Source organism: Hyla sarda, unplaced genomic scaffold (assembly GCF_029499605.1).
Source record: "Hyla sarda isolate aHylSar1 unplaced genomic scaffold, aHylSar1.hap1 scaffold_1894, whole genome shotgun sequence".
Lineage (NCBI taxonomy): Eukaryota > Metazoa > Chordata > Amphibia > Anura > Hylidae > Hyla > Hyla sarda.
The window spans coordinates 8,417-34,771 of record NW_026608548.1 but is presented as its reverse complement, the minus strand read 5'-3'; the positions used below and the strand labels follow the sequence as shown (position 1 = coordinate 34,771).

Genomic DNA, 26,355 nt, shown 5'->3' with positions numbered 1-26,355 from the left:
CAACAGCTGTCCGGGCATGCTGGGAATTGTAGTTTTGCAACAGCTGGAAACACACTGGTTGGGAAACACTGTTCTAAGGCTATTCGGGCATGCTGGGAGTTGTAGTTTTGCAACAGCTGGAGGCACGCTGGTTGGGAAACACTGATCTTAGGCTCTCTGGGCATGCTGGGAGTTGTAGTTTTGCAACAGCTGGAGGCACACTGGTTGAGAAACACTGTTCTAAGGCTATCTGGGCATGCTGGGAGTTGTAGTTTTGCAACAGCTGGAGGCACACTGGTTGGGAAACACTGATCTTAGGCTATCTGGGCATCCTGGGAGTTGTAGTTTTGCAACAGCTGGAGGCACGCTGGTTGGGAAACACCGATCTTAGGCTATCTGGGCATCCTGGGAGTTGTAGTTTTGCAACAGCTGGAGGCACACTGGTTGAGAAACACTGTTCTAAGGCTATCCGGGCATGCTGGAAGTTGTAGCTTTGCAACAGCTGGAGGCACACTGGTTGGGAAACACTGTTCTAAGGCTATTCAGGCATGCTGGGAGTTGTAGTTTTGCAACAGCTGGAGGCACGCTGGTTGGGAAACACTGATCTTAGGCTATCTGGGCATCCTGGGAGTTGTAGTTTTGCAACAGCTGGAGGCCCACTGGTTGGGAAACACTGTTGTAAGGCTATCCGGGCATGCTGGGAGTTGTAGTTTTGCAACAGCTGGAGACACACTGGTTGAGAAACACTATTCTAAGGCTGTCCGGGTATGCTGGGAGTTTTGCAACAGCTGGAGGCACACTGGTTGAGAAACACTGATCTTAGGCTATCCGGGTATGCTGAGAGTTGGAGTTTTGCAACAGCTGGAGACACACTAGTTGAGAAACACTGATCTTAGGCGGTCCGGGCTTGCTGGGAGTTGTAGTTTGCTGGGAGTATGGTGTCGGCCATTCCTCAGTGATGACCACGTGTCACATATCTCCAGTCCTGAGACATTTACGTCATATATCCGGGAGACAGAATCAAGAACATCTGGTCCTCAGAGGGTCTGCTGGGTGTTGTAGTTCATCTGAGGTTGTATTCACCTTCTAAGGACCAGATGTTTGTCGTTATGTCCTGATACATAAAAGGCCGACGTTCTATTCCACATGACGGTATAAGTGAGCGATATAGGGGGGGGGGCACATTCCAGTGATGGCAGTGCGGGGGTTAATGTCTGCTTCCTCTTTATAGAGTCTGCAGCTGGCAGCCTGTGATTGGTGGGATCCCGGCTGAGCGGCGCGCTCTGATTGGTCCACATCCCCCACTTCCCAGGGTCCTGTCTGCAGCTGGAACACATTACAGATTCCTGGGAATTCTTCAGCCCTAAAAACACCAGGGGGGAAACTGCGTGAGGAAGATTAGATACAGTGTATCACTCCCATCATCCCCAGAGCTCACAATCTAATCACATACAATGTATCACTCCCATCATCCCCAGAGCTCACAATCTAATCCCCTATCATACAATGTATCACTCCCATCATCCCCAGAGCTCACAATCTAATCTCCTATCATACAATGTATCACTCCCATCATCCCCAGAGCTCACAATCTAATCACATACAATGTATCACTCCCATCATCCCTGACCCCAGGAGATCACAATCTAATCTCCTATCATACAATGTATCACTCCCATCATCCCTGACCCCAGGAGCTCACAATCTAATCTCCTATCACATCCAATGTATCACTCCCATCATCCCTGACCCCAGGAGATCACAATCTAATCTCCTATCACATACAATGTATCACTCCCATCATCCCTGACCCCAGGAGATCACAATCTAATCTCCTATCATACAATGTATCACTCCCATCATCCCTGACCCCAGGAGCTCACAATCTAATCTCCTATCATACAATGTATCACTCCCATCATCCCTGACCCCAGGAGATCACAATCTAATCTATCATACAATGTATCACTCCCATCATCCCTGACCCCAGGAGATAACAATCTAATCTCCTATCACATCCAATGTATCACTCCCATCATCCCTGACCCCAGGAGATCACAATCTAATCTCCTATCATACAATGTATCACTCCCATCATCCCTTACCCCAGGAGCTCACAATCTAATCTCCTATCACATACAATGTATCACTCCCATCATCCCTGACCCCAGGAGATCACAATCTAATCTATCATACAATGTATCACTCCCATCATCCCTGACCCCAGGAGATCACAATCTAATCTCCTATCACATACAATGTATCACTCCCATCATCCCTGACCCCAGGAGATCACAATCTAATCTCCTATCATACAATGTATCACTCCCATCATCCCTGACCCCAGGAGATCACAATCTAATCTCCTATCATACAATGTATCACTCCCATCATCCCTGACCCCAGGAGCTCACAATCTAATCTCCTATCACATACAATGTATCACTCCCATCATCCCTGACCCCAGGAGATCACAATCTAATCTCCTATCACATACAATGTATCACTCCCATCATCCCTGACCCCAGGAGCTCACAATCTAATCTCCTATCATACAATGTATCACTCCCATCATCCCTGACCCCAGGAGATCACAATCTAATCTCCTATCACATACAATGTATCACTCCCATCATCCCTGACCCCAGGAGCTCACAATCTAATCTCCTATCATACAATGTATCACTCCCATCATCCCTGACCCCAGGAGATCACAATCTAATCTCCTATCACATACAATGTATCACTCCCATCATCCCTGACCCCAGGAGATCACAATCTAATCTCCTGTCACATACAATGTATCACTCCCATCATCCCTGACCCCAGGAGATCACAATCTAATCTCCTATCATACAATGTATCACTCCCATCATCCCTGACCCCAGGAGATCACAATCTAATCTCCTATCATACAATGTATCACTCCCATCATCCCTGACCCCAGGAGATCACAATCTAATCTCCTATCATACAATGTATCACTCCCATCATCCCTGACCCCAGGAGATCACAATCTAATCTCCTATCACATACAATGTATCACTCCCATCATCCCTGACCCCAGGAGATCACAATCTAATCTCCTATCATACAATGTATCACTCCCATCATCCCTGACCCCAGGAGATCACAATCTAATCTCCTATCATACAATGTATCACTCCCATCATCCCTGACCCCAGGAGATCACAATCTAATCTCCTATCATACAATGTATCACTCCCATCATCCCTGACCCCAGGAGATCACAATCTAATCTCCTATCACATACAATGTATCACTCCCATCATCCCTGACCCCAGGAGATCACAATCTAATCTCCTATCATACAATGTATCACTCCCATCATCCCTGACCCCAGGAGATCACAATCTAATCTCCTATCACATACAATGTATCACTCCCATCATCCCTGACCCCAGGAGATCACAATCTAATCTCCTATCACATACAATGTATCACTCCCATCATCCCTGACCCCAGGATATCACAATCTAATCTCCTATCATACAATGTATCATCACTCCCATCATCCCTGACCCCAGGAGATCACAATCTAATCTCCTATCACATACAATGTATCACTCCCATCATCCCTGACCCCAGGAGATCACAATCTAATCTCCTATCATACAATGTATCACTCCCATCATCCCTGACCCCAGGAGCTCACAATCTAATCTCCTATCATACAATGTATCACTCCCATCATCCCTGACCCCAGGAGCTCACAATCTAATCTCCTATCATACAATGTATCACTCCCATCATCCCTGACCCCAGGAGCTCACAATCTAATCTCCTATCATACAATGTATCCCTCCCAGTATTCTGTATATTGGGGTAACGTGATGTCACTATATACAGAGTCTTCCTTCCCTCAGTATAAATTCCTCTCCAGCTTCTTTACAATTCGGGGAAGATGGTGAAACTCCTTGTATAGTTCTTGGAAGAGGCGGCCGAGCCCCATCACATTCTTGTGTAATACTGCCACATACTGGCGGATCTTAGTACTGCAGCCTGATCAGCAGATAGTAGGGATATACACAGTATATACCAGAGTTATATCCCCTGAGAGGTTTAGGATTCTGCAGCTTTATCTCATTATTATTGTTTTTCTCTTTTCAAACAGGAAGAACCAAAAAGCAAATCAAAGGTGTGCGCCAATGTGTTCTGCGGAGCTGGAAGAGAATGTGCTGTAACCGAGAAGGGGGAGCCCACCTGCCTGTGCATCGAGGTGAGAGCAGCGTCATATCTGTGGTATATGGATGATCTCCTGGTCTGGTGTATGGATGATCTCCTGGTCTGGTGTCTGGTATATGGATGATCTCCTGGTCTGGTGTCTGGTATATGGATGATCTCCTGGTCTGGTGTCTGGTATATGGATGATCTCCTGGTCTGGTATATGGATGATCTCCTGGTCTGGTGTCTGGTATATGGATGATCTCCTGGTCTGGTGTCTGGTATATGGATGATCTCCTGGTCTGGTGTATGGATGATCTCCTGGTCTGGTGTATAGTGTATTATATATGATCTCCTGGTCTGGTGTATAGTATATGGATGATCTCCTGGTCTGGTGTCTAGTATATGGATGATCTCCTGGTCTGGTGTATGGATGATCTCCTGGTCTGGTGTATAGTATATATATGATCTCCTGGTCTGGTATATGGATGATCTCCTGGTCTGGTGTATGGATGATCTCCTGGTCTGGTGTATAGTATATGGATGATCTCCTGGTCTGGTGTCTGGTGTATGGATGATCTCCTGGTCTGGTGTCTGGTATATGGATGATCTCCTGGTCTGGTGTCTGGTATATGGATGATCTCCTGGTCTGGTATATGGATGATCTCCTGGTCTGGTGTCTGGTATATGGATGATCTCCTGGTCTGGTGTCTGGTATATGGATGATCTCCTGGTCTGGTGTATGGATGATCTCCTGGTCTGGTGTATAGTGTATTATATATGATCTCCTGGTCTGGTGTATAGTATATGGATGATCTCCTGGTCTGGTGTCTAGTATATGGATGATCTCCTGGTCTGGTGTATGGATGATCTCCTGGTCTGGTGTATAGTATATATATGATCTCCTGGTCTGGTATATGGATGATCTCCTGGTCTGGTGTATGGATGATCTCCTGGTCTGGTGTATAGTATATGGATGATCTCCTGGTCTGGTGTCTGGTGTATGGATGATCTCCTGGTCTGGTGTCTGGTATATGGATGATCTCCTGGTCTGGTGTCTGGTATATGGATGATCTCCTGGTCTGGTATATGGATGATCTCCTGGTCTGGTGTATAGTATATGGATGATCTCCTGGTCTGGTGTATAGTATATGGATGATCTCCTGGTCTGGTGTATAGTATATGGATGATCTCCTGGTCTGGTGTCTAGTATATGGATGATCTCCTGGTCTGGTGTCTGGTATATGGATGATCTCCTGGTCTTGTGTCTGGTATATGGATGATCTCCTGGTCTGGTGTCTGGTATATATATGATCTCCTGGTCTGGTGTATAGTATATGGATGATCTCCTGGTCTGGTGTCTGGTATATGGATGATCTCCTGGTCTGGTGTCTGGTATATGGATGATCTCCTGGTCTGGTGTCTGGTATATGGATGATCTCCTGGTCTGGTGTCTGGTATATGGATGATCTCCTGGTCTGGTGTCTGGTATATGGATGATTTCCTGGTCTGGTGTCTAGTATATGGATGATCTCCTGGTCTGGTATATGGATGATCTCCTGGTCTGGTGTCTGGTATATGGATGATCTCCTGGTCTGGTGTCTGGTATATGGATGATCTCCTGGTCTGGTGTCTGGTATATGGATGATCTCCTGGTCTGGTGTCTGGTATATGGATGATCTCCTGGTCTGGTGTCTGGTATATATATATGATCTCCTGGTCTGGTGTATAGTATATGGATGATCTCCTGGTCTGGTGTCTGGTATATGGATGATCTCCTGGTCTGGTGTCTGGTATATGGATGATCTCCTGGTCTGGTATATGGATGATCTCCTGGTCTGGTGTCTAGTATATGGATGATCTCCTGGTCTGGTATATGGATGATCTCCTGGTCTGGTGTCTGGTATATATATATGATCTCCTGGTCTGGTGTATAGTATATGGATGATCTCCTGGTCTGGTGTCTGGTATATGGATGATCTCCTGGTCTGGTGTCTGGTATATGGATGATCTCCTGGTCTGGTATATGGATGATCTCCTGGTCTGGTGTCTAGTATATGGATGATCTCCTGGTCTGGTATATGGATGATCTCCTGGTTCTGGTGTATAGTATATATATGATCTCCTGGTCTGGTGTCTGGTATATGGATGATCTCCTGGTCTGGTGTCTAGTATATGGATGATCTCCTGGTCTGGTGTATGGATGATCTCCTGGTCTGGTGTCTGGTATATGGATGATCTCCTGGTCTGGTATATGGATGATCTCCTGGTCTGGTGTCTGGTATATGGATGATCTCCTGGTCTGGTGTATGGATGATCTCCTGGTCTTGTGTCTGGTATATGGATGATCTCCTGGTCTGGTGTATAGTATATATATGATCTCCTGGTCTGGTATATGGATGATCTCCTGGTCTGGTGTGTAGTATATGGATGATCTCCTGGTCTGGTATATGGATGATCTCCTGGTCTGGTGTATAGTATATGGATGATCTCCTGGTCTGGTATATGGATGATCTCATGGTCTGATGTCTGGTATATGGATGATCTCCTGGTCTGGTATATGGACGATCTCCTGGTCTGGTGCCTGGTATATGGATGATCTCCTGGTCTGGTATATGGATGATCTCATGGTCTGGTGTAGGGATAATCACCCAGTTGTGGTTCTTCTCTAGAAATGTAAGTCCCACAAAAGGCCGGTGTGCGGTAGTAATGGGAAGACCTACCTGAACCACTGTGAGCTGCACCGGGACGCCTGCCTGACCGGGTCCAAGATACAGGTGGACTACGATGGCCACTGCAAAGGTGAGAGGATATGACGACGTTATTACGGCCCCCATCATAGTTATTATAGTTATGGGCCGTCACATTGTATCACTCTGCAGACTATCGCTCCTGTTCTAATCGTCTTGTCTCTATTCTTTTGTGCAGAGAAGACGGATGACGCCCCCGCTGCCAGCCCAGGTACAGACCCCCACACTGTATTACCACCGGCTGTATCTCTCTATAATTCCTTATTATTAACCCCTTCCATTTTCCCATTGGGTCCTCTCAGTGGTGTGCTACCAGTCCGATCGCGACGAGCTGCGCAGGCGCGTCATCCAGTGGCTGGAAGCGGAGATCATCCCAGACGGCTGGTTCTCCAAGGGCAACAACTACAGCGAGATCCTGGAGAAATACTTCAAGGTACAAACCGCGGCGGAGTCGCTCCCTCCGCAAGAGGAGGAGGAGACCATAGACCAGCAGGGAGCTGTATACAGGAAGAGGAGGAGACCATAGACCAGCAGGGAGCTGTATACAGGAAGAGGAGGAGACCATAGACCAACAGGGAGCTGTATACAGGAAGAGGAGGAGACCATAGACCAGCAGGGAGCTGTATACAGGAAGAGGAGGAGACCATAGACCAGCAGGGAGCTGTATACAGGAAGAGGAGGAGACCATAGACCAGCAGGGAGCTGTATACAGGAAGAGGAGGAGACCATAGACCAACAGGGAGCTGTATACAGGAAGAGGAGGAGACCATAGACCAGCAGGGAGCTGTATACAGGAAGAGGAGGAGACCATAGACCAGCAGGGAGCTGTATACAGGAAGAGGAGGAGACCATAGACCAGCAGGGAGCTGTATACAGGAAGAGGAGGAGACCATAGACCAGCAGGGAGCTGTATACAGGAAGAGGAGGAGACCATAGACCAGCAGGGAGCTGTATACAGGAAGAGGAGGAGACCATAGACCAGCAGGGAGCTGTATACAGGAAGAGGAGGAGACCATAGACCAGCAGGGAGCTGTATACAGGAAGAGGAGGAGACCATAGACCAGCAGGGAGCTGTATACAGGAAGAGGAGGAGACCATAGACCAGCAGGGAGCTGTATACAGGAAGAGGAGGAGACCATAGACCAGCAGGGAGCTGTATACAGGAAGAGGAGGAGACCATAGACCAGCAGGGAGCTGTATACAGGAAGAGGAGGAGACCATAGACCAGCAGGGAGCTGTATACAGGAAGAGGAGGAGACCATAGACCAGCAGGGAGCTGTATACAGGAAGAGGAGGAGACCATAGACCAGCAGGGAGCTGTATACAGGAAGAGGAGGAGACCATAGACCAGCAGGGAGCTGTATACAGGAAGAGGAGGAGACCATAGACCAGCAGGGAGCTGTATACAGGAAGAGGAGGAGACCATAGATCAGTAGTGTAGTTATTACAGTGGTCTCCAAACTGGAACTCCAGCTGTTGCGGAACTACAACTCCCAGCATGCCCGGACAGCCGTTGGCTGTCCGAGCATGCTGGGAGTTGTAGTTCCGCAAAACCTGGAGGACCACAGTTTTGAGACGGCTGCTCTACTACATTGTGACAGTGTGTGGTACAGTCTTAATAGCTGCTATTGTCTGCTGTCTAGTCCTGCCTATCTAGTATCCAGCAGTACGCTAGAGCTGTAATTCAGTCAGTGTAATCTTCATCTACTGATATCCGGAGGTCCATGCTGGTTACTGTAGTTCCCTCCGCTGTTGTCAGTTTTGTGATCCTGCCTGTCTAGTCTCCAGCAGTATAATAGACCTGTCAGTAATTAATAGGGATGTCCTGATACTAGTATCGGTATCGGGGACCCGTCTAATGTCCTCGATACCAAATGCGGTACCTGGTGCTCCTCCCCGCTGCCCCGTTCTTCCGTCCGCATTATGGCGTCTTATGGAGGAGCATGTGACATACAGGTCACTCCACTGCGCCCAGCGGAACGCTACGGAGGAAGCAGAGTGACCTGTATGTCACATGCTCCTCCATAAGACGCCGTTAGGATTCGGCTGGCTGGAGGTGGATCCTCTGTGCCAGAGAGGGATTGGCGTGGACCGTGTCGGTGGACCAGTTCTAAGTTACTACTGGTTTTCACCAGAGCCCGCCGCAAAGCGGGATGGTCTTGCTGCGGCGGTAGTGACCAGGTCGTATCCACCGGCAACGGCTCAACCTCTCTGACTGCTGAAGATAAGCGCGGTACAAGGGAGTAGACAAGAGCAAGGTCAGACGTAGCAGAAGGTCAGGGCAGGCGGCAAGGATCGTAGTCAGGGGCAACGGCAGGAGGTCAGGAACACAGGCTAGGAACACACAAGGGAACACTTTCACTGGCACAATGGCAACAAGATCCAGCGAGGGAGTGCAGGGGAAGTGAGGTATAAATAGGGAGTGCAGGGGAAGTGAGGTATAAATAGGGAGTGCAGGGGAAGTGAGGTATAAATAGGGAGTGCAGGGGAAGTGAGGTATAAGTAGGGAGTGAGGTTATATGAGCATGGAACAGGTGCACAGGTGGAAGCTAATCAGACTGATTGGGCCAGGCACCAATCATTGGTGCACTGGCCCTTTAAATCTTAAAGAGCCGGTGAGCGGGGCCGCGTGCGCCGGGACAGCACAAACGGGGAACGAGTCTGGTAAGCGGGCCGGAATGCGAATCGCGAGCGTCGCGGATCGCATCCCGGCTAGGGACATTATCGCAGCGCTCCCGGTCAGCGGGTCTGCGAGCGCTCCGGGGATGAGCGGGAACCCGGAGCGCTCGGCGTAACAGACGCCATGATGCGGACGGAAGAACAGGGCTGTGGAGCGACACCGGACCCGGCAGCTCCCATTTACTGTTATGGGGCCGTCGGGTGCCGTTGGTTTTTACGGGAATAGTGGGAGAAAGAAGAAGGAGCCTTAGTCAGTAATAATCGTATTATGCTTCTGATAACAGTATAAATGTGTATATATATATATCCTCCAGTCTGCTAGTGTAATCCTGCCTGTCTTGTCTCCAGCACTGTGATATATATATATGATAACAGGATAGCCCATATGATAACAGGATAGCCCATATGATAACAGGATAGCCCATATGATAACAGGATAGCCCATATGATAACAGGATAGCCCATATGATAACAGGATAGCCCATATGATAACAGGATAGCCCATATGATAACAGGATAGCCCATATGATAACAGGATAGCCCGTATGATGACAGGATAGCCCGTATGATGACAGGATAGCCCATATGATGACAGGATAGCCCGTATGATAACAGGATAGCCCGTATGATAACAGGATAGCCCGTATGATATCAGGATAGCCCACATGATAACAGGATAGCCCACATGATAACAGGATAGCCCCTATGATAACAGGATAGCCCGTATGATAACAGGATAGCCCGTATGATAACAGGATAGCCCGTATGATGACAGGATAGCCCGTATGATGACAGGATAGCCCGTATGATGACAGGATAGCCCGTATGATGACAGGATAGCCCGTATGATGACAGGATAGCCCGTATGATGACAGGATAGCCCGTATGATGACAGGATAGCCCGTATGATGACAGGATAGCCCGTATGATGACAGGATAGCCCGTATGATGACAGGATAGCACGTATGATGACAGGATAGCACGTATGATGACAGGATAGCACGTATGATGACAGGATAGCACATATGATGACAGGATAGCACATATGATGACAGGATAGCACGTATGATGACAGGATAGCACGTATGATGACAGGATAGCACGTATGATGACAGGATAGCACATATGATGACAGGATAGCACATATGATGACAGGATAGCACGTATGATATCAGGATAGCACGTATGATATCAGGATAGCCCGTATGATAACAGGATAGTCCATATGATAACAGGATAGTCCATATGATAACAGGATAGTCCATATGATAACAGGATAGTCCATATGATAACAGGATGATAACAGGATAGTCCATATGATAACAGGATAGTCCATATGATAACAGGATAGTCCATATGATATCAGGATAGCCCATATGATAACAGGATAGCCCGTATGATATCAGGATAGCCCATATGATAACAGGATAGCACCTATGATAACAGGATAGTCCGTATGATAACAGGATAGTCCATATGATAACAGGATAGTCCATATGATAACAGGATAGCCCGTATGATAACAGGATAGCCCACATGATAACAGGATAGCCCACATGATAACAGGATAGCCCCTATGATAACAGGATAGCCCGTATGATAACAGGATAGCCCGTATGATAACAGGATAGCCCGTATGATAACAGGATAGCCCGTATGATGACAGGATAGCCCGTATGATGACAGGATAGCCCGTATGATAACAGGATAGTCCGTATGATAACAGGATAGTCCATATGATAACAGGATAGTCCATATGATAACAGGATAGTCCATATGATAACAGGATAGTCCATATGATAACAGGATGATAACAGGATAGTCCATATGATAACAGGATAGTCCATATGATAACAGGATAGTCCATATGATATCAGGATAGCCCATATGATAACAGGATAGCCCGTATGATATCAGGATAGCCCATATGATAACAGGATAGCACCTATGATAACAGGATAGTCCGTATGATAACAGGATAGTCCATATGATAACAGGATAGTCCATATGATATCAGGATAGCCCATATGATAACAGGATAGCCCGTATGATATCAGGATAGCCCATATGATAACAGGATAGCCCCTATGATAACAGGATAGCCCCTATGATAACAGGATAGCCCCTATGATAACAGGATAGCCCATATGATAACAGGATAGCACCTATGATAACAGGATAGTCCGTATGATAACAGGATAGCCCCTATGATAACAGGATAGCCCCTATGATAACAGGATAGCCCCTATGATAACAGGATAGCCCCTATGATAACAGGATAGTCCGTATGATAACAGGATAGACCGTATGATAACAGGATAGTCCATATGATAACAGGATAGTCCATATGATAACAGGATAGCCCATATGATAACAGGATAGTCCATATGATAACAGGATAGCCCCTATGATAACAGGATAGCCCCTATGATAACAGGATAGCCCATATGATAACAGGATAGCACCTATGATAACAGGATAGTCCGTATGATAACAGGATAGCCCCTATGATAACAGGATAGCCCCTATGATAACAGGATAGCCCCTATGATAACAGGATAGCCCCTATGATAACAGGATAGTCCGTATGATAACAGGATAGACCGTATGATAACAGGATAGTCCATATGATAACAGGATAGCCCGTATGATATCAGGATAGCCCGTATGATAACAGGATAGCCCGTATGATATCAGGATAGCCCGTATGATATCAGGATAGCCCGTATGATATCAGGATAGCCCGTATGATATCAGGATAGCCCGTATGATATCAGGATAGCCCGTATGATATCAGGATAGCCCGTATGATATCAGGATAGCCCGTATGATATCAGGATAGTCCATATGATATCAGGATAGCCCGTATGATAAGTGTGTATGAAGACTCTCCAGTCCGCTGTATTGTTATCCTGCCTATCTAGTCTCCAGCAGTCACTATTATCATGTGTCATGTGACAGCGCTGCGGTTGGAGGCGCCGCTTCTTGTTTCCTTCATGGTAAATGAGTGGGTGTCGGGCAGGAGACGTGCGGCACAATGACGGCACCTTCTATAGGGCGGTATATTCCGCTCGCCTCCCACCAGGTCACCATGACTCTGAGAGAACCTGCTGAAGGGGTTAAACACTGATCAATTCATCCTATAGAAAACGTTCCGTCACCATGACAACCAGAACACAACGAAAGCGTTGTAATCGGCCGCAGAGCTCGCACTTCTTCCGTATTTGATATAATAAACCTTTGTGCTGTCGTCTCCTGTCAGATTCTCACACGGTCCAATCAGAGCCGCCATGATGGTCCCCACACTGGCTTATTACCCAGCTCTCCCAGGTGCCTGAATGGCAAATCTCTAGGTGACAACCCTTGAGGAGATATGGTGGCGGCCATATTGGTTGTCACCAAATGACATCACTTATATTTGTGAATATTTCAGAGCTACGACGATGGCGACTCCCGGCTGGACTCCTCCGAGTTCCTGAAGTTCTTGGAGCAGAACCAGACGGCCATTAATATCACCACCTACATGGACCAGGAGACCAACAAGATCCTCAAGTAAGAGCAATAGGAACCCACCCCGGGGCCACAGCATGGAGGGGCCACAGCATGGAGGGGCCACAGCATGGAGGGGCCACAGCATGGAGGGGGTCACAGCATGGAGGGGGTCACAGCATGGAGGGGGTCACAGCATGGAGGGGGTCACAGCATGGAGGGGCCACAGCATGGAGGGGCCACAGCATGGAGGGGGTCACAGCATGGAGGGGACACAGCACGGAGGGGGTCACAGCACGGAGGGATGGAGGGGCCACAGCATGGAGGGGCCACAGCATGGAGGGGACACAGCACGGAGGGGACACAGCACGGAGGGGCCACAGCATGGAGGGGGTCACAGCATGGAGGGGGTCACAGCATGGAGGGGCTCACAGCATGGAGGGGGTCACAGCACGGAGGGGCCACAGCACGGAGGGGCCACAGCACGGAGGGGCCACAGCACGGAGGGGCCACAGCACAGAGGGGACACAGCACGGAGGGATGGAGGGGCCACAGCATGGAGGGGGTCACAGCACAGAGGGGCCACAGCATGGAGGGGGCCACAGCACGGAGGGGGCCACAGCACGGAGGGGGTCACAGCATGGAGGGGCCACAGCACAGAGGGGCCACAGCACGGAGGGGGCCACAGCACGGAGGGGGCCACAGCACGGAGGGGGCCACAGCACGGAGGGGGCCACAGCACGGAGGGGGTCACAGCACGGAGGGGCCACAGCATGGAGGGGCCACAGCATGGAGGGATGGAGGGGCCACAGCACAGAGGGGGTCACAGCACGGAGGGGGTCACAGCACGGAGGGGCCACAGCATGGAGGGGCCACAGCACGGAGGGGCCACAGCACGGAGGGGGTCACAGCATGGAGGGGACACAGCACGGAGGGATGGAGGGGCCACAGCATGGAGGGGCCACAGCACGGAGGGGCCACAGCATGGAGGGGGTCACAGCATGGAGGGGGTCACAGCATGGAGGGGGTCACAGCATGGAGGGGACACAGCACGGAGGGATGGAGGGGCCACAGCATGGAGGGGACACAGCACAGAGGGGACACAGCACAGAGGGGACACAGCACGGAGGGGGTCACAGCATGGAGGGGCCACAGCATGGAGGGGCCACAGCATGGAGGGGACACAGCACAGAGGGGACACAGCACGGAGGGGCCACAGCATGGAGGGGGTCACAGCATGGAGGGGCCACAGCACAGAGGGGACACAGCATGGAGGGGGTCACAGCATGGAGGGGCCACAGCACGGAGGGGACACAGCACAGAGGGGACACAGCACGGAGGGGCCACAGCATGGAGGGGTCACAGCATGGAGGGGCCACAGCATGGAGGGGACACAGCACGGAGGGATGGAGGGGACACAGCATGGAGGGGACACAGCATGGAGGGGCCACAGCACAGAGGGGACACAGCATGGAGGGGTCACAGCATGGAGGGGGCCACAGCATGGAGGGGTCACAGCATGGAGGGGGCCACAGCATGGAGGGGCCACAGCATGGAGGGGACACAGCACAGAGGGGACACAGCACGGAGGGGCCACAGCATGGAGGGGGTCACAGCATGGAGGGGCCACAGCATGGAGGGGACACAGCACGGAGGGATGGAGGGGACACAGCATGGAGGGGACACAGCACTGAGGGGGTCACAGCACAGAGGGGCCACAGCATGGAGGGGCCACAGCATGGAGGGGGTCACAGCACAGAGGGGCCACAGCATGGAGGGGGTCACAGCACAGAGGGGGCCACAGCACGGAGGGGCCACAGTATGGAGGGGCCACAGCACGGAGGGGCCCCATGTACAATATGACAGCACATTCTCTTCTCCTCCCCAGGGGTCTGTGTGTGGAGGCGCTGATCGAACTCTCCGACGAGAACTCCGACTGGAAACTGAGCTTCAATGAATTCCTGAAGTGTCTGAACCCAACGTTCACCCCCCCAGAGAAGAGTAAGCGGCCCCCCATGTATTCTCTGTCTGCGGTATATACACTATATATATGTCTGCGGTATATACACTATATATATGTCTGCGGTATATACACTATATATATGTCTGCGGTATATACACTATATATATATGTCTGCGGTATATACACTATATATATATATATGTCTGCGGTATATACACTATATATATATATATATGTCTGCGGTATATACACTATATATATGTCTGCGGTATATACACTATATATATATATATGTCTGCGGTATATACACTATATATATATATATATGTCTGCGGTATATACACTATATATATGTCTGCGGTATATACACTATATATATATATATGTCTGCGGTATATACACTATATATATATGTCTGCGGTATATACACTATATATATATATATGTCTGCGGTATATACACTATATATATATATATATATATGTCTGCGGTATATACACTATATATATATATATATATATATATATATATGTCTGCGGTATATACACTATATATGACTGCGGTATATACACTATATATATATGTCTGCGGTGTATACACTATATATATGTCTGCGGTGTATACACTATATATATGTCTGCGGTATATACACTATATATGTCTGCGGTATATACACTATATATATGTCTGCGGTATATACACTATATATATGTCTGCAGTATATACACTATATATATGTCTGCGGTATATACACTATATATATGTCTGCGGTATATACACTATATATATATGTCTGCGGTATATACACTATATATGTCTGCGGTATATACACTATATGTCTGCGGTACATACACTATATATATATATATATATATATATATATATATGTCTGCGGTACATACACTATATATGTCTGCGGTACATACACTATATATATATGTCTGCGGTACATACACTATATATGTCTGCGGTATATACACTATATGTCTGCGGTACATACACTATATATCTGCGGTATATACACCCTATATCTGCGGTATATACACCCTATATTTGCGGTATATACACCCTATATTTGCGGTATATACACCCTATATTTGCGGTATATACACCCTATATATGCGGTGTATACACACCCTATATCTGCGGTATATACACCCTATATCTGCGGTATATACACCCTATATGTGCGGCATATACACCCTATATTTGCGGTATATACACCCTATATTTGCGGTATATACACCCTATATTTGCGGTATATACACCCTATATTTGCGGTATATACACCCTATATTTGCGGTATATACACCCTATATTTGCGGTATATACACCCTATATTTGCGGTATATAAACCCTATATTTGCGGTATATACACCCTATATTTGCGGTATATACACCCTATATTTGCGGTATATACACCCTATATTTGCGGTATATACACCCTATATTTGCGGTATATAAACCCTATATTTGCGGTATATACACCCTATATTTGCGGTATATACACCCTATATTTGCGGTATATACACCCTATATTTGCGGTATATACACCCTATATTTGCGGTATATACACCCTATATTTGCGGTATATACACCCTATATTTGCGGTATATACACCCTATATTTGCGGTATATAAACCCTATAGTTGCGGTATATACACCCTATATTTGCGGTATATAAACCCTATATTTGCGGTATATACACCCTATATTTGCGGTATATACACCCTATATTTGCGGTATATACACCCTATATTTGCGGTATATAAACCCTATATTTGCGGTATATAAACCCTATATTTGCGGTATATAAACCCTATATTTGCGGTATATAAACCCTATATTTGCGGTATATACACCCTATATTTGCGGTATATAAACCCTATATTTGCGGTATATACACCCTATATTTGCGGTATATAAACCCTATATTTGCGGTATATACACCCTATATTTGCGGTATATAAACCCTATATTTGCGGTATATAAACCCTATATTTGCGGTATATAAACCCTATATTTGCGGTATATAAACCCTATATTTGCGGTATATACACCCTATATTTGCGGTATATACACCCTATATTTGCGGTATATACACCCTATATTTGCGGTATATACACCCTATATTTGCGGTATATACACCCTATATTTGCGGTATATACACCCTATATTTGCGGTATATAAACCCTATATTTGCGGTATATAAACCCTATATTTGCGGTATATACACCCTATATTTGCGGTATATACACCCTATATTTGCGGTATATACACCCTATATTTGCGGTATATACACCCTATATTTGCGGTATATAAACCCTATATTTGCGGTATATAAACCCTATATTTGCGGTATATAAACCCTATATTTGCGGTATTATCTGCTCCACAGAATGTGCCCTAGAAGATGAGACTTATGAGGACGGAGCAGAGACACAAGTCCAGTGCAACCGCTGCGTCTGCGCCTGTGGGAACTGGGTGTGCACCGCCATGTCCTGTGAAGGTAAACACCACGATACATACATGTCCTGTGAAGGTAAACACCACCATACATACATGTCCTGTGAAGGTAAACACCACGATACATACATGTCCTGTGAGGGTAAACACCACCATACATACATGTCCTGTGAGGGTAAACACCACGATACATACATGTCCTGTGAGAGTAAACACCACGATACATACATGTCCTGTGAGAGTAAACACCACCATACATACATGTCCTGTGAGAGTAAACACCACCATACATACATGTCCTGTGAGAGTAAACACCACGATACATACATGTCCTGTGAGGGTAAACACCACGATACATACATGTCCTGTGAAGGTAAACACCACCATACATACATGTCCTGTGAGGGTAAACACCACGATACATACATGTCCTGTGAAGGTAAACACCACCATACATACATGTCCTGTGAGGGTAAACACCACGATACATACATGTCCTGTGAGAGTAAACACCACCATACATACATGTCCTGTGAGAGTAAACACCACGATACATACATGTCCTGTGAGAGTAAACACCACCATACATACATGTCCTGTGAGAGTAAACACTACGATACATACATGTCCTGTGAGAGTAAACACCACCATACATACATGTCCTGTGAGAGTAAACACCACCATACATACATGTCCTGTGAGGGTAAACATCACCATACATACATGTCCTGTGAATATATACTCCACGATACATACATGTCCTGTGAGAGTAAACACTACGATACATACATGTCCTGTGAGGGTAAACACCACGATACATACATGTCCTGTGAGAGTAAACACTACGATACATACATGTCCTGTGAGAGTAAACACCACCATACATACATGTCCTGTGAGGGTAAACACCACCATACATACATGTCCTGTGAGGGTAAACATCACCATACATACATGTCCTGTGAATATATACTCCACGATACATACATGTCCTGTGAGGGTAAACACCGCCATACATACATGTCCTGTGAGAGTAAACACCACCATACATACATGTCCTGTGAGAGTAAACACCACCATACATACATGTCCTGTGAGAGTAAACACCACGATACATACATGTCCTGTGAGGGTAAACACTACGATACATACATGTCCTGTGAGGGTAAACACCACCATACATACATGTCCTGTGAGGGTAAACACCACCATACATACATGTCCTGTGAGGGTAAACACCACCATACATACATGTCCTGTGAATATATACTCCACGATACATACATGTCCTGTGAGAGTAAACACCACCATACATACATGTCCTGTGAGAGTAAACACCACCATACATACATGTCCTGTGAGAGTAAACACCACCATACATACATGTCCTGTGAGAGTAAACACCACCATACATACATGTCCTGTGAGAGTAAACACCACCATACATACATGTCCTGTGAGGGTAAACACCACCATACATACATGTCCTGTGAGGGTAAACACCACCATACATACATGTCCTGTGAGGGTAAACACCACGATACATACATGTCCTGTTAGAGTAAACACCACCATACATACATGTCCTGTGAGAGTAAACACCACGATACATACATGTCCTGTGAGGGTAAACACCACGATACATACATGTCCTGTGAGGGTAAACACCACCATACATACATGTCCTGTGAGAGTAAACACCACCATACATACATGTCCTGTGAGAGTAAACACCACCATACATACATGTCCTGTGAAGGTAAACACCACGATACATACATGTCCTGTGAGAGTAAACACCACGATACATACATGTCCTGTGAGGGTAAACACCACGATACATACATGTCCTGTGAGGGTAAACACCACGATACATACATGTCCTGTGAGGGTAAACACCACGATACATACATGTCCTGTTAGAGTAAACACCACCATACATACATGTCCTGTGAGAGTAAACACCACGATACATACATGTCCTGTGAGGGTAAACACCACGATACATACATGTCCTGTGAGGGTAAACACCACCATACATACATGTCCTGTGAGAGTAAACACCACCATACATACATGTCCTGTGAGGGTAAACACCACCATACATACATGTCCTGTGAGAGTAAACACCACGATACATACATGTCCTGTGAATATATACACCACCATACATACATGTCCTGTGAGAGTAAACACCACGATACATACATGTCCTGTGAGGGTAAACACCACCATACATACATGTCCTGTGAAGGTAAACACCACCATACATACATGTCCTGTGAGGGTAAACACCACGATACATACATGTCCTGTGAGGGTAAACACCACCATACATACATGTCCTGTGAGAGTAAACACCATGATACATACATGTCCTGTGAGGGTAAACACCATGATACATACATGTCCTGTGAGAGTAAACACCACGATACATACATGTCCTGTGAGAGTAAACACCACGATACATACATGTCCTGTGAGGGTAAACACCACCATACATACATGTCCTGTGAGAGTAAACACCACGATACATACACGTCCTGTGAGGGTAAACACCACCATACATACATGTCCTGTGAGAGTAAACACCACTATACATACATGTCCTGTGAGGGTAAGCACCACGATACATACATGTCCTGTGAGGGTAAACACCACGATACATACATGTCCTGTGAGGGTAAACACCACGATACATACATGTCCTGTGAGGGTAAACACCGCCATACATACATGTCCTGTGAGAGTAAACACCACCATACATACATGTCCTGTGAGAGTAAACACCACTATACATACATGTCCTGTGAGGGTAAACACCACGATACATACATGTCCTGTGAGGGTAAACACCACCATACATACATGTCCTGTGAGGGTAAACACCACCATACATACATGTCCTGTGAAGGTAAACACCGCCATACATACATGTCCTGTGAGAGTAAACACTACGATACATACATGTCCTGTGAGAGTAAACACCACCATACATACATGTCCTGTGAGGGTAAACACCACGATACATACATGTCCTGTGAGAGTAAACACCACGATACATACATGTCCTGTGAATATATACTCCACGATACATACATGTCCTGTGAGGGTAAACACCACGATACATACATGTCCTGTGAGAGTAAACACCACCATACATACATGTCCTGTGAGAGTAAACACCACCATACATACATGTCCTGTGAGGGTAAACACCACCATACATACATGTCCTGTGAAAGTAAACACCACGATACATACATGTCCTGTGAGAGTAAACACCACCATACATACATGTCCTGTGAGGGTAAACACCACGATACATACATGTCCTGTGAGAGTAAACACCACCATACATACATGTCCTGTGAGGGTAAACACCACCATACATACATGTCCTGTGAGAGTAAACACCACCATACATACATGTCCTGTGAGAGTAAACACCACGATACATACATGTCCTGTGAATATATACACCACCATACATACATGTCCTGTGAGAGTAAACACCACGATACATACATGTCCTGTGAGGGTAAACACCACCATACATACATGTCCTGTGAGAGTAAACACCACGATACATACATGTCCTGTGAGAGTAAACACCACGATACATACATGTCCTGTGAGAGTAAACACCACCATACATACATGTCCTGTGAGGGTAAACACCACCATACATACATGTCCTGTGAGAGTAAACACCACCATACATACATGTCCTGTGAGGGTAAACACCACCATACATACATGTCCTGTGAGAGTAAACACCACCATACATACATGTCCTGTGAGAGTAAACACCACCATACATACATGTCCTGTGAGGGTAAACACCACGATACATACATGTCCTGTGAGGGTAAACACCACCATACATACATGTCCTGTGAGGGTAAACACCACCATACATACATGTCCTGTGAGGGTAAACACCACCATACATACATGTCCTGTGAGAGTAAACACCACCATACATACATGTCCTGTGAGAGTAAACACCACCATACATACATGTCCTGTGAGAGTAAACACCACGATACATACATGTCCTGTGAGAGTAAACACTACGATACATACATGTCCTGTGAGAGTAAACACCACCATACATACATGTCCTGTGAGAGTAAACACCACCATACATACATGTCCTGTGAGAGTAAACACCACCATACATACATGTCCTGTGAGGGTAAACACCACCATACATACATGTCCTGTGAGGGTAAACACCACCATACATACATGTCCTGTGAGAGTAAACACCACCATACATACATGTCCTGTGAGAGTAAACACCACCATACATACATGTCCTGTGAGGGTGAACACTACGATACATACATGTCCTGTGAAGGTAAACACCACGATACATACATGTCCTGTGAGAGTAAACACCACCATACATACATGTCCTGTGAGAGTAAACACTACGATACATACATGTCCTGTGAGGGTGAACACTACGATACATACATGTCCTGTGAAGGTAAACACCACGATACATACATGTCCTGTGAGAGTAAACACCACCATACATACATGTCCTGTGAGAGTAAACACCACCATACATACATGTCCTGTGAGGGTAAACACCACCATACATACATGTCCTGTGAGAGTAAACACCACCATACATACATGTCCTGTGAGGGTAAACACCACCATACATACATGTCCTGTGAGAGTAAACACCACCATACATACATGTCCTGTGAGAGTAAACACCACCATACATACATGTCCTGTGAGAGTAAACACCACCATACATACATGTCCTGTGAGAGTAAACACCACCATACATACATGTCCTGTGAGGGTAAACACCACCATACATACATGTCCTGTGAAGGTAAACACCACCATACATACATGTCCTGTGAAGGTAAACACCACCATACATACATGTCCTGTGAAGGTAAACACCACCATACATACATGTCCTGTGAAGGTAAACACCACCATACATACATGTCCTGTGAGAGTAAACACCACCATACATACATGTCCACATAATACACAGATACCAGACATTACAGATGTGTCCAGTGCTGTGCACTATGTGGCGGTACACTGACCCTGCCTGTGATCCTGACACCTGCACAGCGGCCATCTACAGTGATGTGTGGGGCGACTGATCCCTGGCGACTGATCCCTGGCTGACTGATCCCTGGCTGACTGATCTCTGGGTGACTGATCTCTGGGTGACTGATCTCTGGGTGACTGATCTCTGGGTGACTGATCTCTGGGTGACTGATCTCTGGGTGACTGATCTCTGGGTGACTGATCTCTGGATGACGTCTCTCACCTGTCTCTGTCTACTTCCAGGTAAAGATGGGCAACCAGAGGGCGATATGAACCGATATGTGGACGAGTTGAGAAAACACCAGGTAAAGTCATGTGACCTATACTGAGGGCGGATACTACAGCTGATATATACTTGACTGATCCTCCTGATATATATATATATATACTTGACTGATCCTCCTGATATATATATATCCTGACTGATCCTCCTGTTATATATATATATATATATATATTTTATTTTTTTTGACTGATCCTCCTGTATATATATATATATATATATATATATATATATATATATCTCTATATCCTGACTGATCCTCCTATTATATATATATATTCTGACTGATCCTCCTGATATATATATATATACTTGACTGATCCTCCTGATATATATATATATATATACTTGACTGATCCTCCTGATATATATATATATATATATATATATATATATATATATACTTGACTGATCCTCCTGATATATATATATATATATATATATATATATATATATATATATATATATACTTGACTAATCCTCCTGTTATATATATATATATCTCCTGACTGATCCTTGTTGTTCTTACAGGAGACCGCTGAGAAGTCCAAGACACTGAGCATTAAGGACATCTGAGGTGGAGGATACGGTTCTCCTGCAGTTCGCCCGACGCGCGCCCCTTCCATTCCTTAGTCTATGGGGCCGGGCAGGAGAATCTCTTCTTAGCTTTTATCAATGGGACGAATATGAATCTTACGTAGGGCATAGGTGCAAACAAATACAAGGGGGCGGGGCTTGTGGGCATGACCCCTCCCCCTTGTCCAGTAAATCTTCCCATGATCTCCTCTCCGGTGCATAGAGCCGGCAATAGGGCGCCCGGACCCCGGCAACATGGCGGCTGCTCTGTTACTCGCTCGCTGCGTGCCTTATTGCCTCCCCTATCGTAATACTGTATCCGTAGGAGGCGTGTCCAGAGGCGGAGTCTACAGACAGCAGGTGTGCGGAGCGCCCCTCCCCTTTGGCGCAGTATCTTAGTCTTTCGTCTATGTCGCGTCTTTTCGCGCGGACGTTTTGCCAAAGACGGGAATGTTTTTTAACCCATTTTTTTTTTATTTTACGAAAGGTTTCGCCGCCCTCCATTGGACTCCTCCCCCTTTTACGGTGCTATGATTTCCGGGCCCCGGGTCCATACTGTATTTTACGTTGTGTGTTTATTGATATTTAGGTGTTATATTGTAGACGTAGCGACACCGCGCCTCTCCCTGTATCGTTCCTGCGCTTCGGGCGTCACGCGGCCATTTTGCTCAGCTTCCAGCCTCATACAATCATATATTAAGATGGATTTAGATGGGGGGCACCTGGTGGGGGAGGGGGGCGCTGCAGCCTGTCACATTAATTTGGCTACTGTCGCTTTAAGGGACCCATGTAATTGGGACCCCAAAACAGTGCTCTTCAAACTGCAGCCCTCCAGATGTCGCAAAACTACAACTCCCAGTATGCCCGGACAGCCGTTGGCTGTCCGGGCATCCTGGGAGTTGTAGTTTTGCAACAGCTGGAGGCACACTGATTGGTAAACACTGTTCTAGAAGAACTACAATTCCCATCATCCCAGCCCCCTCCACACCACCGAGCTGTGCAGGATCCGCTGTGTCCCCCCCCCCCCCCCCCCCTTCACCAGGCACCGCCTTTATTTTATTTTTTTGCATATATTTCACCCCATATTTGTTTTTTATATCAGTATTTTTTTATTCTGTAACAACCAAATAAAAAAACTAATAAAATATCTTTGTGTGTCCTGTATATAATCATTGGAAGGAGCAGCAGCACAGGGTGAGAGTGATATAGTGGAGGAGCAGGGTCCACAGCAGTACAGAGTATTTCAGGAGAGGAGTATGCTGATCATGTGGAGGTCACAGGGTGAGGGTTATATAGTGGAGGAGCAGTGTCCACAGCAGTACAGAGTATTTCAGGAGAGGAGTGTACTGATCATGTGGAGGTCACAGGGTGAGAGTTATATAGTGGAGGAGCAGTGTCCACAGCAGTACAGAGTATTTCAGGAGAGGAGTGTACTGATCATGTGGAGGTCACAGGGTGAGAGTTATATAGTGGAGGAGCAGGGTCCACAGCAGTACAGAGTATTTCAGGAGAGGAGTGAGCTGATCATGTGGAGGTCACAGGGTGAGAGTTATATAGTGGAAGAGCAGGGTCAACAGCAGTACAGAGTATTTCAGGAGAGGAGTGTGCTGATCATGTGGAGGTCACAGGGTGAGAGTTATATAGTGGAGGAGCAGGGTCCACAGCAGTACAGAGTATTTCAGGAGAGGAGTGTGCTGATCATGTGGAGGTCACAGGGTGAGAGTTATATGGTGGAGGAGCAGGGTCCACAGCAGTACAGAGTATTTCAGGAGAGGAGTGTACTGATCATGTGGAGGTCACAGGGTGAGAGTTATATAGTGGAGGAGCAGGGTCCACAGCATTACAGAGTATTTCAGGAGAGGAGTGTGCTGATCATGTGGAGGGCACAGGGTGAAAGTTACATAGTGGATGAGCAGGGTCCAAAGCAGTACAGAGTATTTCAGTAGAGGAGTGTGCTGATCATGGGGAGGTCACAGGGTGAGAGTTATATAGTGGAGGGGCAGGGTCCACAGCAGTGCAGAGTATTTCAGGAGAGGAGTGTGCTGATCATGTGGAGGGCACAGGGTGAGAGTTATATAGTGGATGGGCAGGGTCCACAGCAGTAGACAGTATTTCAGGAGAGGAGTATGCTGATCATGTGGAGGTCACAGGGTGAGAGTTATATAGTGGAGGAGCAGGGTCCACAGCAGTCAGTACAGAGTATTTCAGGAGAGGAGTGTGCTGATCATGTGGAGGTCACAGGGTGAGAGTTATATAGTGGAGGAGCAGAGTCCACAGCAGTACAGAGTATTTCAGGAGAGTAGTGTGCTGATCATGTGGTGGTCAAAGGGTGAGAGTTATATAGTGGAGGAGCAGGGTCCACAGCAGTACAGAGTATTTCAGGAGAGGAGTGTACTGATCATGTGGAGGTCACAGGGTGAGAGTTATATAGTGGAGGAGCAGGGTCCACAGCAGTACAGAGTATTTCAGGAGAGGAGTGTGCTGATCATGTGGAGGTCACAGGGTGAGAGTTATATAGTGGAGGAGAACGGTCCACAGCAGTGCAGAGTATACAGGAAAGGAGTGTACTAATCATGTGGAGGTCACAGGGTGAGAGTTATATAGTGGAGGAGCAGGGTCCACAGCAGTACAGAGTATACAGGATAGGAGTGTGCGGATCATGTGGAGGTCACAGGGTGAGAGTTATATAGTGGAGGAGCAGGGTCCACAGCAGTACAGAGTATCTCAGGAGAGTAGTGTGCTGATTACGTGAAGGTCACAGGGGGGAGAGTTATATGGTGGAGGAGCAGGGTCCACAGCAGTACAGAGTATTTCAGGAGAGGAGTGTGCTGATCATGTGGAGGGCACAGGGTGAGAGTTATATAGTGGATGGGCAGGGTCCACAGCAGTAC

The 26,355-nt window shown here is 46.7% G+C and overlaps 1 protein-coding gene across 1 annotated transcript; it reads left to right on the top strand.

Moving 5' to 3' along the window:
- Positions 1–4,076: 4,076 nt before the first annotated feature.
- FSTL1 (follistatin like 1) lies at positions 4,077–23,943 on the top strand (the record flags this gene model as incomplete). Its single annotated transcript, XM_056552772.1, has 9 exons — positions 4,077–4,219; positions 6,837–6,966; positions 7,093–7,125; positions 7,217–7,347; positions 13,027–13,145; positions 14,971–15,083; positions 17,444–17,554; positions 22,849–22,910; positions 23,420–23,943. Coding segments are annotated over 9 exons (887 nt in total), but the record flags the coding sequence as incomplete, so codon positions are not given.
- Positions 23,944–26,355: the final 2,412 nt, after the last annotated feature.